The 16,828-nt window shown below is 36.2% G+C and overlaps 1 protein-coding gene across 5 annotated transcripts in view; it reads right to left on the reverse strand.

Moving 5' to 3' along the window:
- The window catches only part of TTC17 (tetratricopeptide repeat domain 17), a 147,147-nt gene that overhangs the window by 114,365 nt on the left and 15,954 nt on the right, over positions 1–16,828 (reverse strand). For all 5 annotated transcript variants that reach the window (XR_002341496.1, XR_002341497.1, XM_021083171.1 and 2 more), the window contains exon 2: positions 8,432–8,521. Coding sequence is in view for 3 of the 5 variants with exons in the window: in XM_021083171.1 (XP_020938830.1) it covers positions 8,432–8,521 (90 nt within the window). In the remaining 2 variants the exon portion in view is untranslated. The remainder of the gene's footprint in view (positions 1–8,431; positions 8,522–16,828) is intronic.

A 16,828-nucleotide genomic window follows, 5' to 3' on the forward strand; every position in this document is an offset into this window, starting at 1 on the left:
ACGTCTAAAGCAGCTCGAGAGAGAAGAACAGACAAGACCTAAAGTTAGTAGAAGGAAGGAAATCATAAAGGTCAGAGCAGAAACCAATGAAATAGAAACAAAGACAACCATAGAAAAGATCAATGAAACAAAAAGCTGGTTCTTTGAAAAGATCAACGAAATTGAGAAGCCTTTAGCCAGGCTCACCAAGCAAAAGAGAGAGAGGACTCAAATTGGTAAAATTAGAAATGAAAAAGGAGAAGTAACAACGGACATCACAGAAATACAAAGGATCCTAAGAGACTACTACATCCAACTACACGCCAATCAAAAGGAAAACCTAGAAGAAATGGACAAATTCTTGGAAAAGTACAATCTTCCAAGACTAAACCAAGACGAAATAGAAAAGATGAATGGCCCAATCACAAGAACTGAAATTGAAACTGTGATTTAAAAACTCCCAACAAACAAAAGTCCAGGACCAGATGGCATCACAGGTGAATTCTATCAAACATTTAGAGAAGAGCTAACGCCTCTCCTTCTGAAACTATTCCAAAAAATTGCACCCACGCACCTACAGCCAACTCATCTATGACAAAGGAGGCAAGACTATACAATGGAGAAAGGACAGCTTGTTCAATAAGTGGTGCTGGGAAAACTGGACAGCCACATGGAAAAGAATGAAATTACAACACTCCCTAACACCACACACAAAAAGAAACTCCAAATGGATTAAAGACCTAGATATAAGACCAGACACTATCAAACTCCTAGAGGAAAACATAGGCCAAAAACTCTCTGACATAAAGGACACCAACATCTTCTCAGATTCACCTCTTAGAGTACTGACAGTAAAAACAAACATAAACAAATGGGACCTAATCAAACTGAAAAGGTTCTGCACAGCAAAGGAAACCCTAAACAAAACAAAAAGACAACCCACAGAATGGGAGAAAACCTTTGCAAGCGAATGAACTGACAAGGAATTCATCTCCTAAATTTATAAACACCTTCTGCAGCTCCACACCAAAAAAACCAACAACCCCATCCAAAAATGGGCAGAAGAGCTAAACAGACAGTTCTCCAAAGAAGACATACAGATGGCCAAAAAACACATGAAAAGATGTTCAACATCACTTATGATCAGAGAAATACAAATCCAAACCATGATGAGGTACCACCTTACACCAGCCAGAATGGTCAGCAGCAAAAAGTCTACAAACAAGAAGTGCTGGAGAGGGTGTGGAGGAAAAGGAACCCTAGTACACTCTTGATAGGATTGTAAATTGGTGCAACCACTGTGGAGAACAGGATGGCAATGCCTCAGAAAACTAAACATAGAACCACCATTTGATCCAGCAATCCCACTCCTGGCATCTATCCAGAGAAAACCATGACTCAAAAAGACACATGTACTCCAATGTTCATTGCAGCACTCTTTCAATAGCCAAGACATGGAAACAGCTTAAATGTCTATCGACAGAGGAGTGGATCAAGAAGATGTGGTACATATACACAATGGAATATTACTCAGCCATTAAAAGGAATGAAATACCAGCATTTTTAGCAACATGGATGGACCTAGAAATCATCATGCTAAGTGAAGTCAGCCATACAATGAGACACCAACATCAAAGGCTTTTACTGACATGTGGAATCTGAAAAAAGGACAGATGGAACTTCTTTGCAGAACAGATGCTGACTCACAGACATTGAAAAACTTATGGTCTCTGGAGGAGACAGTTTGGGGGGTGGGGGGATGTGCTTGGGTTGTGGGATGGAAATCCTGTGAAACTGGATTGTGATGATCATTATACAACTACAGATGTGATAAAAAAATAAAAACGAAAAACACACAATAAATAAATAAATAAATAAAGGATCTCTTTCCAATTATTCATTTCCTTCCTGCTGTTTTCCCATACATAAACTATACTACCCTGCCCTATGGACTTCTGGTTTGGCCAGGTGACTTGCTGTGGCCAATGGGATAAGAATAGAGATGATGTGTACCACCTCTAAGGAGAGACTATAAGAATGCTCATATTGTTTGGTTTTCTTCCTTGAATCTCAACGTTCCTTTGTGAGAACAGCACTGAGATTTTGAAACTGTTGACAATACAAAAGTTGATAATATATTGCAATAAAATAGACCGTCTTAACAAAGCAATCATTAATGAAATTAAACATATTTTCATTTTTATGAGATATTTTGTGAATTGCTTTTCCAACTCTGCCCATTTTCCCCGTTAGTTTTTAAAAATTGACTTATAGAAATTTATGAAAAAAACAGATCTGTAAACTCATTCTTTATCATTTCAAGTCTATATGCATTTCGAGTCTCTTCTCCCAGCTTGTAGCTTATCTTTTAATTTGGCTCATGGTGTCATTTGCTAACGAGATGGTTTTCCTTTAAAATGGTCAACTTCATCAATTATTTTCTTAATTGTGATTTGTTTTTTCAAGAAATCCTTCTCTATTCTGATGTGTAAATATATTAATGTATTCTATTTTTTTTTTGAGTGTTAATGTTTCGCTTTTCATATTTAGTGCTATATTCTAATTGTCTTTCTCAAATTGGTAACAGTGAAATCCTAACCACCAAAGGTGATGGTATTAGGAGGTGGGGCTTTGGAGAGGTGCTTAGTTCATGAGGCTGTGCCTTCATGAATGGGATTGGTGCTCTTATAAAAGAGGTTCCAGGGTTCCACATGGTGAGAAGGTATTGACTGTGAACCAGGAAAGAGACCGTCATAGAAAGGCAACCATACTGGTGCCAGGATGTTGGAGTTTCTTGCCTCTAGAACTGTGAGAAATACATTTTTGTTGTTTACATGGTACCCAGTATAACATGTTTTGTTAAAACAGCCTGAATGGATTCAGGTTTTTAAACGGCGTAGAAAATTTTTGTGTACAGAAAGGTAAGAATCTAATTTTTTTCCGCACAATCACTTTTCTAATATCATTTACAAAGAGTTTATCCTTTCCCCAAATTTGACACTTTGTATTTTCCTAAAACTCTTTATATTACACTTAAGATTTCAAATGGCATAAAGTTTTTAATGATCTTTTAAAACAAATCTTTATATCTGCTTTTTCATACTAACAGTTTTTTGTCTTTTCTTTTTAACATGTTTTGCTAGAGTTTTGTCTAATTTACTTCTTAAACTATTGTTAAGACTTTTTAATTTCTATTGTTATTTGCTTCTTTACGTTTATTAGGTTTTTATTTCATTGCTCTCTAATTTGAGTTGAACAACTAACTCATTTCTTTTGTCTTATTTTAATAAATGCACTGTGGTCTCTAAACTTGCCTCTATGTATATATAAGCTTCATTGTGCAAGTTTTGAAATCTCATGGTTTAAGAATGCATTTAGAAATTTTCAAGTACTTCAGTTTTTTCTCCTTTTTTTCCAGTGGGCAAGTATATTTTATTTTTTTGGCTGTGACTGCACTGTGGTCAGAGAACATGTTCTGCATGATTAAAAAAAAAAAAAAAAATCCTGTAGTTTATAGTCTTTGTTTCCTGGTAGTGACCAATTACGAAAAACGTAGCATACATTCTTTTTCTTGTCACATCAAGTATGTTAATTTCCTCCTATATTTTATATTTTTGTTGGATTTATCCATTTCTAATAAAGAACTATTAAAATCTCCTACTCTGATTATGGATTTTTCATGTAATTCTGTCAGTTTTTGCCATTTTGAAATAAATCTATACATATCCATGACATAGGTATGTAATATATCCCTTTGGTGATTGTTAATATGGAGCCCCTCTTTTTATCTCTATTAATGAATTTTCTTCTTATTTTGTCTGAGGCAGGTTTATTATACTTTACGACTCTAAAATCTAAAATTCTGAAAACACTGAGATTTTTGAGTTTTGCAATACAATTTATGTAGTAGTAAAGGCTGATGAAAAGCCATTTTACAGTCTTATTCTCTTAGTGTGAATATTCATACATTTTGCTGGAGAAGTATTAATGCATCTGATTCTGGAGTCTTAGACAAGACAAAAAAAAAAAAAAAAAAAGAAAGAAAGAAAGAAAGAAAAGGCTCGGAGTTCCCATTGCAGCTCAGTGGGTTCCAAAACCCAACTAGTATCCATGAGGATGTGGGTTTCCCTGGCTTCGCTCAGTGGATTAAGGATCTGGTGTTGCCCTGAGCTGTGATGTAGGTCATAGGTGTGGCTCAGATCCTGTGCTGCTGTGGCTGTGGTGTAGGCTGGCAGCTGCACCTCTGATTCAACCCCTAGCCTGGTTACTTCCACATGCCTCGATGCAGTTCTAAAAAAGACAAAACAAAAAAAGACAAAAACAACAACAACAAAAAAGAAATGCTATATTCTAACTACATATAGCCCCAGTGATTTTGGATGACGGACTGTGAACTTGTATAAATACTGCCATAACAGCTTTCTTTTGCTTAGTTTTGCACAGTAAGTACTTTTTCCATCCAATTATCACTACATTGGTTTTGTGTTATAGTACATATTTTTCATATGTACTCTACAGCTGAACTAAATAGGAAATTCAGGGATTAATTTTAATCAGGGAGATTAATCTGCTTATATTTATTGCAATTGCTGATCTATTCAGATTTATTTCAACCACATTATTTTGGGTTTTCTGTTTATCTTATGTTTTCCTTTGATTTTCTTCTCATTTCCTGCCTGTCATGTGCTTGATGTACTTTCTACGTTTCCTCCCCCTTCCTGTGTCTTCACTTTATTTGTAGGTTTGGAAACTATAGATTGTTATTTTTTTGACTCTATTTTTTGTTAGATTTTTCATCAATAAATATTTTTGTATGTTTCTGAAAGGCATACTTAAAAAAATAAAATAAAACCACTACACCATTATCACATACAAAAAAAAAGTAATTCCTTAATATCAAATATTCAGTGTGTGTTCAAATTCCCAATTGTTTCTTTCCTCTTTATTTTAAAATATAGTTTGTTTGAATCAAAATCCAATAAGGTCCACATACTGCATTTGGCCAATTTCTCTCTTAGGTCTCTTTTAACCTACTGGTTACCACTCTACTTCCTTTTTTTTCAAATCCTTATAATTCATTTGTAAACAAAACCAGGTCACTTGTCCTATAAAGTTTATTTCTCTACAGGATTTTCTTGACTGAATCCCACAAGTTTAACATGTTCTTCTGTCCTCTATTTCTTGAATATTGACAGTAGAATTCAGAGGTTCTTAATTTTTTTGTGTCCGGATTTCTTTGGTAGTTTGATAAAGCCTATATTCCTCTCCTTAATCATTTAAATATATAAAATATATATGTATGACTGGGTCACTTTGCTTTACAGTGGAAATTGACAGAACACTGTAAATCAACTACAATGGAAAAAATAAAAATCAATAAAAAATTTAAAAATATATAAAATACACAAAATGACAAAAGAAACCAATTATTCCGAAAAGCATATTATACTGTGATTTAATTAGATTCATATTTCTTTGTCAGGACTGCTTGAAAGGTGGCAATATTCTTAAATTTTTAATATGTATGCCATTTTTAATATGCATAAATTTTCCAACAGGATTTTAATTTATTCAGTTATTTTTGCCTTCTGAACATGACAAAATAGCCTAACATGCTTTAACGAATCACCTAGCATGCCCCAACCCACCTACAAATTGGTAATTTTATTTAGTTTTACCTTTCAAACACAGAAAATGAATGACTCAATCAATTTAGCAACTTTTTCATCAATGTTCATCTTGTAGAAGAACATCTTTAATTTTTTTTTTTAAGCGAGGGTCCGTGGTTAGTAAACTGTTTTTGTGTGTCAGAGACTGCTTTGTCCTCACTCTTGAATAATTTAAAAGAATACAAAATTCTAGCTTTAACATTTTGGTGCTATTCCTCCACTGTCTTCTGGTGTCTATCTAGTTGTTACTACTTTGTAGATAAACTGTGTTATGAGCCTCATGGCTTAAGTCTATGTTAATGAATAACAAATTTATATCTCTAACTCAGACCTTTACCCAGGAGTCCAGACTAGAAAAACCAACTCCTTACTTGATGGCTCCACTTAGACGCCCAACAGGGATCTCAAACATAACATACCAAAGCCAAACTCCTCTCCAGTTTCTATCTCCTTCAGCCGTCTCTATCTCAGCTAACACTAATTCTACCCTTTACGCAGCTCAAGTCAAAAATTTGGGGAGCCATCCTTTACCCTCTCTCCATCTCCGTCTCTTCCCAACCACTCCATGACCATCTCCTGCGTCTAGCAGTTCTGTAGTTGCTTCCAGGTTCTATCCAGTTCCCAAGTCCATAATCAGATCATATAATTTTCGTTTGGAGTTTCTACCCCAGAGTAATAATCTGCCCTGAAATGGTGCTCAGGAATTAAAGATGCAAGTACCGAACTACTGAATGGTTTAGTTCATTTCTTTGTCAGTAGGTTCTATTCTGTCTCCAGCTTTTCCCCCCAGCCAGACTCTTTTTGCAAACAGAATGGCTCCATTTCCACTCTTCAAGTAGTAAGCTTTGTTCTCTTCCTTTATCTTGCACAAAATACTGTCACCTTTACTCCAGAGAACCAAACCCCTAGACAATAGAGTCATTTCCTGGCCCTGGAGACAAGCAGGTTTGTAGTTTTAGCCACATTCCTGACTTAGTGTTTCCATTCCATTTCTAGTCCATGTAGATATTTGTGTTTAGGCCTGACTACATTTTATTTTGATTTCTATTTTGTATTCTACCTGTCATTGCTATATATATAAAGCAGAAGGGGTGTACTAGGTATGAAGTCATTACACTACCTTAAACAAAAATTGGGGGAGTTGGTATTTCTCATTTGCATTCTCACTTGGTAAATGGCATTTTCCCCCTACATATACTCTCATTTTAAGTCTCCTCTCTATATCAAATAATACTTCCCTTAAAAAGAGAGATATCAATACACATATAACATTGTCTATGCATCTGAAAATAAGAACTATTTTCTGCACCATTGCATCTTTTTGAATACTGTGTTTAAGTAAAAACAGATCAACCTTCCAAGCATGTAATTCTATAAATGTATCTACTGTCATTTTCCTAGTATCCGTAAAAATCAACATTTCTAAATTTATAAGTAATAAAACTGGCAGGAACAAAGTAGTGAGATGTTCAAGTTTTATAGATATTCCTAAAGTGCTACTACCTACATACAATTAACATGTGTTAAAATGCTTCTCCTTTATACATGTGAATTTACAGAAATTTTAGAAATATATAACTACTGCTATTGATAGATGTACCAGATTGAATTTATGTAAGTGAAATTCAGAATTTTTACAGGTTTAACTTGTATGCCAGCTTTTAAGTCAAGAGACATAACATTTTCCTCTGACTCTGCTATAACTTGCTTTGTGAAATCACACAATTCAACTGTCTTTAGATCTGTTTCTTTGCCTCTAAAATGAGGAAGATATTTATTTACCTATTTTCTTTTTTGGCTGCCCCGTAGCACATGGAGTTCCCAGGCCAGGGATCAGATCCAAGCAGCAGCTGTAACCTAAACTGCAGCTGCACCAAGGCTGGATTCTTAACCCACTGTGCCTGACCAGGGATTGAATCTGCATCCCGGTGCTAACCAAGGCACCACCAATCCCACTGTGCTGCAGCGGGACTCCAAGGGTGATCTTTACGATTCTACTCAAAAACTCTGATTCTATTCTTATTATTCTCAATAATTTTCTAAATCTCATTTTGCAAATTAGATTATTTTTTCTACAACTTAAAAGTTTCCTTAAAATTTGAATTCAATATACACTGTAACTTTTAAGCAGAGGTTCTATGAGGGGGAAAAAAAGGACTGTTTTTCAAATAGTTAATACTTTTGCTGTAAGCAAAATCAGTTTATGAAAATCAATATAGAAACAAAAAGGTCAGCTTTTATTAGCACTAATAAATATCAGGTTTTCAAGGTACAAAGTGATGAATGCTTTTCACCTCAATCTTATGAACACAAAATAGAAAGATGCTAGTTTTTGTTACCTGGGATTAACAAAATTATACTTTTATAAGGTATTCAAAACATTCTTCCTCTTGATATTTTACTCAAACTCTCCTTCCAGAATATCTTCAGAGATTATTCCTCTTCATACTTGTTGGAAAATTTTACACATGGAAACTTTGTTCAAGGATTAAATGAGTCAAGAATCACACAGTAATTCCCATTGTGGCTCAGTGGTAATGAACCCAGTAGTATCCATGAGAACACAGGTTCGATCCCAGGCCCCGCTCAGTGGGTTAAGGATCTGGTGTTGCCGTGAGCTATGGTGTAGGTCACAGATGCAGCTCGGATGCCGAGTTGCTGCGGCTGTGGTGTAGGCCAGCAGCTGTAGCTTCAATTTGACCCCTAGCCTGGAAACTTCTATAGGCTGCACACTAGGCCCTGCAATAAATTTCAGTTGCATATCACATGTCCATTTGCCTCACCTCCAATTCTTTGAGGTAGTTAACTGTTGTTTCTTGTCTCATTAATATGACTAAGTCATGGGGATGCTTCAAGTTCATTGGTGAATCCACCTAGAAGCAAACAAACAACAAAAAGTAAAGCTCAGATTTCATTAACATTTGTTTGGATTAGTAAAGTTTCCTTTAATATCTCTTAAATTATTCAATCACCATTATAATCAGTGTTGTGTGCCCAGTAAACTCAAGGGGTACTTCAAAAGTGAGCACGTGTAAATTTCAGCAAAGGGAATCAGAGGTTCAATAGCTGTTTCTCGCAATCCAACTTGAAAGAGCAAGATTTTGAAGTGAATATGTTGACCTCACTGGTCATATAAGAAATATTCAAGAAGAGAAGTATTTTGAAGCAAACAATAAGTTCCTTAAAAGATATTTTACAGGAGTTCCCGTCGTGGCGCAGTGGTTAACGAATCCGACTAGGAACCACGAGGTTGTGGGTTCGATCCCTGCCCTTGCTCAGTGGGTTAAGGATCCGGCGTTGCCATGAACTGTGGTGTAGGTTGCAGACACGGCTCGGATCCCGCGTTGCTGTGGCTCTGGCGTAGGCCGGTGGCTACAGCTCCGATTCAACCCCTAGCCTGGGAACCTCCATATGCCGCGGGAGCGGCCCAAGAAATAGCAACAACAAAAAGACAAAAAAAAAAAAAAAAAAAGATATTTTACACCTTTACTAATAAAAAAGGGATTGTTTACCTTGATAGCACATTCCATACTGGAATAGGTTAGGAGGCAATAAAAGGAAAGTATGAAAAGCAACTATTTTTGAAAGTTATTTGTAGGAAAGCCATAAATCAGAGATAATATAAAATAACCCTGAGACTTATAATTCATTTCTGAATCATAAACAAGTAACTATGTTGTTGAAGATACAGGAAAAATGAACACTTATATGCTGGCAGCAGGCTAATAAATTTACTATTGGGAGGTCATTTGACAAGATATATCAAATTGTTTAAAGCACATACCCTTTGACCTAGCAATACAAACTCTAAGAAACTATCCCACAGGCATTCTTAAATAGTGGGTAAAGATATATAGAAGGATGCTCACTACAGTACCTATAGCTACAAACAACAACAACAACAAACACACCAAACCTAAGTCCATCAATGAGGGAATAGGGAAATCCATTTTCCAATGGAATGGGATACCGATCTACTACCATGGGAAGATATTCACAATGTATTGGAAACTAAAAGTGATAAAGAATAAAGCGTATGCTATGATTTTTTTTTAAGGAATTACATGTATATATTTTTATAGATATAAATGTATACATGACTGTAAATGCACCAAACTAAATTGGTTTACAGTGATTCCTTTTGGGAAGTGGGATTAAGAGGAGGAGATGTACATTCATATCTTTTACTTTACACACTTATATTTTTAAATTTTCTATAATGTACACACAATATATTCATAGTAAGGAAAAAACAACGAAAAACTTAAGACAATGGCCTTAGTACCTAAGAGATGAACTGAAGTTCCTGCTAACCAATAGTGTAACCTGGATAAACTGTATACCATCTCGTTAGGAAATTCCGCTTTGAACAGAAAATATTTTTCTGTAATCTCAAAGAACCTGACATCAGCTCAATTAATTAATTTCAGAGCTACCTTTTTTAAATGCAGAAAACAGCCTTGCTTAGACTTTGGTAAATGGGAGCTATTTTAGAAAGAGGGAATAAGAACAACATGAAATACATTTGCTTGAATAATATGCTCAATAACAACTGAATAATGTTGGGTGAGGGCATATAAAACTCCTCTGCCTTTGCTCATTCTACCGTCTCAAAGGTGCTAGAGAAAAAAAGAGGTGTTAGCCTGGAGTAACTTCCACTCATACTTTCACCGCGATTGTCTGAACTACATAATTATCATTATGCAGTGATGGATAATTATCATCTCCCATGGTCTTGCTTTTATGACAAAATCTCTTCACTGCTTCCCTGGCCTTCTTACTATATTGGAATTTACATTACAACTGGGCTCTAAATTTAAAAGGCACAAAAAATATATAATAGCAAGGCCTATACTTGACCACCTCAGCTGTAAATCTTCTCTATCAATCAATCAAACTTAGCAAAGGCCGGCAAGCAAAACGCTAGGTGTACGTCAATAGGGTGGAAATTTTTGCTTCTCTTTTCATTGTATTTGAACATATTTAACAGTCACATGTGGGTAGGACAGGGAAAGCCATTATAATATTCACAACCATATGACGTATTATTTGTAATGTATTACAGCACAGCAAAATTTTTATAGGAGAAAATGTGAAAACTATAGCCAGTGGCCAGTGTACAAAAGAGCTTTAAAAGGAAGCCAAAGCAAGTCTGATACTTTGCAACTCTGTCCGGCTCTCAAGAGGTAGTGGTTTAATAAGTGACTCAATAAGTATATTTAAATGAAGTTTTAGGGGAAAAAATTGGGGAAAGGAGAAAGAACATGCGAATATGACATTCCCATTCCACAATACCCAATCAGTCTGATTATATGACATTTGGAGAACTTCAAGAGGAAACTGAAGAATAAGACAAAGATTTACATTAGAGAAATGATTAAAGAATAATCTTAATTTTAGTTTAAAAATATACCAGATAACCAGGGCTTTACCATATTTGAATAGCATGAATTTGGCCAACATTCAACTGTGAAGAAGTATTTTTCATTTCCTTGGAGCATTAACTTCAACAAAGATACAGTAGCAAGAAAAGGTATAACTATAAAACTATTAGTAGAAGGAAGGAAGGGAGTCCACTGACAGCTTAACAGCTGTGTTTCTCTTTTTGGCATGGCAGCAAATGGCATGGATCTCTGCCAGATAAGGGTTAGTTACAGAAGATTTATAGCCTGACATATTTTTACTGAGGTACTTTCAAGTTCTTAAATTTTAAGAATTTATGCTAATTATCTCTGGCAAATGCCAATCAGCTTGAATGTCTCTTCTTTTGAATTCCTCTCCTCAGAAGATTATGAAAGAGGGTACGCTGGACAACTCTGTAAAATATTACATCTCTTCAACCAATAAAAGTTTATTAGGCCTCTATAAACCAGGCCTACTATGAGTCAATATTTGGAGCCTATATATTCCTAATTTATATACAATGTAAAAAGGGATGGTAATATCCCTTCAAAACCTTTAGCATTTTGAAGTGGCTGCTATAAGCCCAAGAGCAAAGAGTAGCAGAAATTAAGAGAGGTAGGTTAAAAACGACACGATGCATACACAAGATCTCAAAGCTCTTTATGGTTTTTTCACAAAGAACAAACAACACTACAACTTTCCATTACTACACAGCACAATAAATGGATGTTTATAATGACCTGAGTCAAAAAGGAAAAGCGGAACTATTTTCAATTTGCTCTACTTAAGAAGGTGAGAAAGTATTAAATACATTTTAGAGCAAAATTGAAACTGTAAGAAAAAAACTGACCATGTGTTTAGAAATGAGCTATATGGAATCACATATCACATCAAGTTCATTTTCATATATTTCATTTGCTGCCATCTCTAACCAAGATATTGTTAATTTCTACATCTCTTATATGGAGCCCTGTCTTTGTGATTTCAGTAAAATCACATGGTAGTGGACAGAAATGTCACTATATAAAGGTAATGATTACACTGCCAAGTTAGATAAAGGATGAACATTTTAAACTTAAAATAACCAATTTAAGGATATAAACATTTTTAAGTTCTACAAAATCAAGTTTGAGTCAATCACTTTCCACTGGTCCTCCATCTATTATGATTAGTTCCACCCCTCATATGCAACTTATTCTTCATATAGGATGAACATTTTTACCTACTATTTTTTTTTAAATGGTATTCAAATGAGCACATGGAAGCAATGTTAATGAGGAACTCACTGTTACCACCAGCAGTTTAAAACTGATTAATGAAATCTTACACTAGGCCATAATTCATCAAAAAAGGTTAAAAATGGGATGGGATATTTAAATCTTTTTTCAGAATTTTAGATTATTTAAATAGAGACAATATGACAGAAAACATAAATAAAAGTCTTCAAACCAATCAAGATTTCACCTCTCCTTAAATGACCCCACTTAATACAGTTTTTTCCCACCCAGTGACTGCAATTTCCTCATGGAAAAACACCTGCCTTGCTTGGCTGGAAGCATCCTTCCCACATAGGAAGCCTGATTGATCAGTGGATTCTTTTCTCTTGGAATCACCATCTTTCTCTTGAGCTCTCATAGCACTCATGTATACATATTTCTGTATTAGCATTTATTATATTGTTTAATTATTATATGGCTATCTTTCCAAAAAAAAATTTTATATTGCTCTTTCTATCCTCAGTACTCAATACGCTTTCAGGTACATGTTAGGTACATTATACACTGCTGACCAAAGTATCTGATAGATCTAACATCTGACAGCATCTAACATCTGTTAGATTCTCCATCTCCTAAAGCATCATTGTTCACTGATGACTATCTGGAAAGGAGGATAAGTAGAGATGCCACCAGGAATCAGGAAGAAATAATTCCTTGACAGGGCTATGACCAGCTGTGACCTTAAGCAAATCACCTTCCCTTTTAGGGCTTCCATTTCTTCATCTATAACCTGAGGGAACCCAGCCTAATGACTTCTAAAAATTCCTTGTACTTTTCAATGCCACCTCTCTAAAGATTCAACACTATCATAAAAGCATCACTTTTAATCAGCCTAACCTATACCACTGAGGTAGTCTGATATACTAATGAATGAAATTATCATTTTTAAAATTGGCCCATATAAATTTGTATTCACTTTAGACAGGGACTATTTCCAAAGCTATGGTTAAAATCTTCTTTTAAACCGTTAATTTGTCAAATTAAACCAAGGCTTCAATTAGCAGTGGCTATTTATTTCTGAGCAGTTAAGTTGTTCACTGTATCATTGACAAAGTTAGTCCTTTCTGTCATGCTGCTTAATTCTAACAAAGATCAACTTAAAAAAACATCTTTTTTTTCTGATTATAAGCTAAATTCATGTTACTATAAAACAAACACATTATAGACAATATAAAGAAGAAAACTAAATTTATTTGAAATCTCACCTCAGAAAGATCTACTGTCAAATACATATGGCAGGATAACTTCTCTACAAAGATATATAGATAGATAAATATTTTCACAAAAATCAGATAATACATATACATGAGATTATATCATTCCACTCTCTATTTCTCCCTAAATTTTATCAGATTTCTTTCCCAGTAAATATAGATTTACATTACCATATTTAGCAGTTAATATATTAAAGCTATTTACCCAGGTTCCTACTAAAATTCACTATCTTTTTGAATTTATTTATACAACAGAATTTATTTGTACTCACAGATTTCAAAATCAAGCTATGGTTATCACAGGGGAAAGCATGGTGGGGAGGGATAAATTAGGAGGATGGAGAATGGGACCAAAATGGCAGAGGAGTAAGATGTGGTGCTCACCTTCTCCCACAAACACATCCAAAAAAACCATCTACATGTAGAACGATTCACACAGAACATCTGCTGAACACTAGCAGAAGACCTTAAACCTCCAAAAAGGGCAAGAAACCCTCCATATAACTGGGTATAACGAAAGGAAAACGAGAGAGAGAGAAAAAAAGAATCAGGATGGGACTAGCACTCCTGAGAGAGAGCTGTGAAAGAGGAAAGGAACCCACACCCTGGGAGATCAGCAGATATCAAGGGACCTCAAAGCCTCAGAGAAAAGCGTAGCAGCTGGACTGAAGTGGGCAAAGTAGAAACCACTGGTACCACCTCCCAAGACACCACAACCTGAGATGCCTGGGCAGGGGTTGGGTACTGAGACTCAGGCTCCAAAGGTCAGTTCCGGGGAGAGGACTAGGGTTGGCTGTGTGGAAACAGCTGAATGGGCTAGGGGGCCGTGCTCCAAGTGCTGGAGAACCTGGGAGGAGGTCTGGGCCCTCAGGGGAAGCAAGGTGCCACTGCTGGGGAGGGCAAGAGAAGGGGAGGACCTCCATAGGAACATCTTTCTCTGAGCACACACCCAGACTCTCAGAGGGCGGGGCCATGGGCAGCAAGGTGCCTTTTGCAGGAGCTATGGATGATGGGCCCCTCTTGCACAGGCTATGGGTGGCAGTCCCTCCTGTGTGGGCTAAACGCAGTGGGGAGCTTCTTGTGTGGTCTACAGGCCTCGGGGGCAAAAGCAGTCATCTCAAACTCCAGTGGTGGGTGTGGCCTGCCATCATTAGGGATCCTTGAACAGGCACCACCTACAGCCCCAATTACCTCAGAGGTCAGCACAGAGGAAGGCACTGCAACTGAGCACCATAAATTGTTGCTCTCACTCCCCTGGGAATGCACATGCACTACCACTGCCACTGCCAAACACTCTGGGTGCCACCTACACCTGCCTGAGGATCACTGCCATTTCACAAGGCCCTGTACTAGGAGCAGCCTGTGCCACTATCCCATGGGTCCTTGCACTTTTAAGGGCCCAACAACCAGGCAGTGGCTACTAGCCCTACACACTGCCTACGTCTCCCTGGAAGCACTACAGCATCCTAAAAATAAATAATAAGCCCACACAAAATACCACATATAAATAGCTCTCCAAGGCTATGGTAATTGTTTTCCCTAAACTCACATAATAAGAAAAATATAAGCAAAATGAAGATGCTCAGGAACCATTCCCAGTTAAAAGAACAGGAGAATTACACATGAAGGAGCAAACAACAAAACAAACCTCTTAAGTCTAACAGACACCAAATTCAAAAAGGAGATAGTGAAAATACTGAAGGAATTAAGACTGAATATGAAGGAATTAAAAGCAGATATGAACAGTAATGCAGATTACTTTAGAAAGGAACTAGAAAACATAAGGAGGAACCAAGAAAAATTAGAAAATTCATTTGCAGAGACACAAATTGTGTTAAAGGCCCTGAAAAGCACAATGAATAATGCAGAGGAATGAATTAGTGACTTGGAACATAAAATAATGGAAATCACGCAATCAGGACAGCAGACAGAAAACCAAACGAAAAAAATGAAAGCAATATACGTGATCTATGGGATAATATCAAGCAGACCAATCTATGCATAATAGGGATTCCAGAAGGAGGAGAAAAAGAAAAGGGGATTGAAAATATATTTGAAGAAATTATGGCTTAAAACTTCCCAAATCTAAAGGAAATAGATATCAAGATACAGGAAGCATGAAGGCCCCAAACAAGTTTAACCCAAACAGGCCCACACCAAGACATAGTCTAATAAAAATGGCAAAAGTTAAGAAGAGTATTCTAAAGATAGCAAGAGAAAAACAAAGAGTTAATTATAAGGGAACTCCCTTAAGGCTATCAGCTGATTTCTCTACAGAAACCTACAGGCCAAGAGAGAGTGGCAAGACATATTCAAAGTTCTAAAAGGGAAACATCTGCAGCCTAGAATATTCTACCCAGCAAGAATATCATTTAAAAAATAGGAGAAACAAAGATTTTCTCCAACAAACAATAACTAAGAGTACAGCAATACTAAACCCATTCTAAAAAAATGCTGAAAGGACTCCTCTAAATAAAAAAGAAATAGGAAGAAAAAGGATGGAGGATATCACAATGGGAAAGCAATCACTTAAATAAGTCAGTATACAGATCTAAAGGAAAAAAATATATACTGTAAAAGAGACAATAAACACGAGGAACAGCAAAAAGAAGAACAAAATCTAAAGTCAGCAAAGGAAAGAAATCATAAAGATCAGAGAGGAAATCAGTAAAATAGAGATTCGAAAAATAAAAGAAAAAAAAATCAATAAAACCAAGAGCTGGTTCTCTGAAAGGGTAAAAAAAACTGAAAAACCTCTGGCCAGACTCACCAAGAAGAGGAGAGAAAGAACTCACATAAATAAAATAAGAAATGAAAAAGGAGAAATCTCTAGAGTTCCTATCATGGCTCACTGGTTGACGAAATTGACTAGTATCCATGAGGATGCAGGTTCCATCCCTGGCCTCGCTCAGTGGGTTAAGGAACCAGCACTGCCATGAGCTGTGGTGTGGGTTGTAGATGCAGCTTGGATCCCTCACTGCTGCAGCTGTGGCATAGGCTGGCAGCTACACTCCAACTGGACCCCTAGCCTGGGAACCTCCCTCCATATGCCACAGGTGCAGCCCTAAAAAGACAAAAAAATAAAAATTGAAAAAGAAGCAATCTCAAAAGAGACTGCAGAAATACAAAAAACCATAAGAGAATACTATGAACAATGATATGCCAACAAATCTAACAACCTAGAAGAAATGGACAACTTTCTAGAGACATACAGCTTGCCCAAACTAAATCAAGAAGAAATAGATCAACTGAACAGACTGATCTTTAGAAATGAAATGGAATATGT

The sequence above is a fragment of the Sus scrofa genome, chromosome 2 (genome assembly GCF_000003025.6).
Source record: "Sus scrofa isolate TJ Tabasco breed Duroc chromosome 2, Sscrofa11.1, whole genome shotgun sequence".
NCBI lineage: Eukaryota > Metazoa > Chordata > Mammalia > Artiodactyla > Suidae > Sus > Sus scrofa.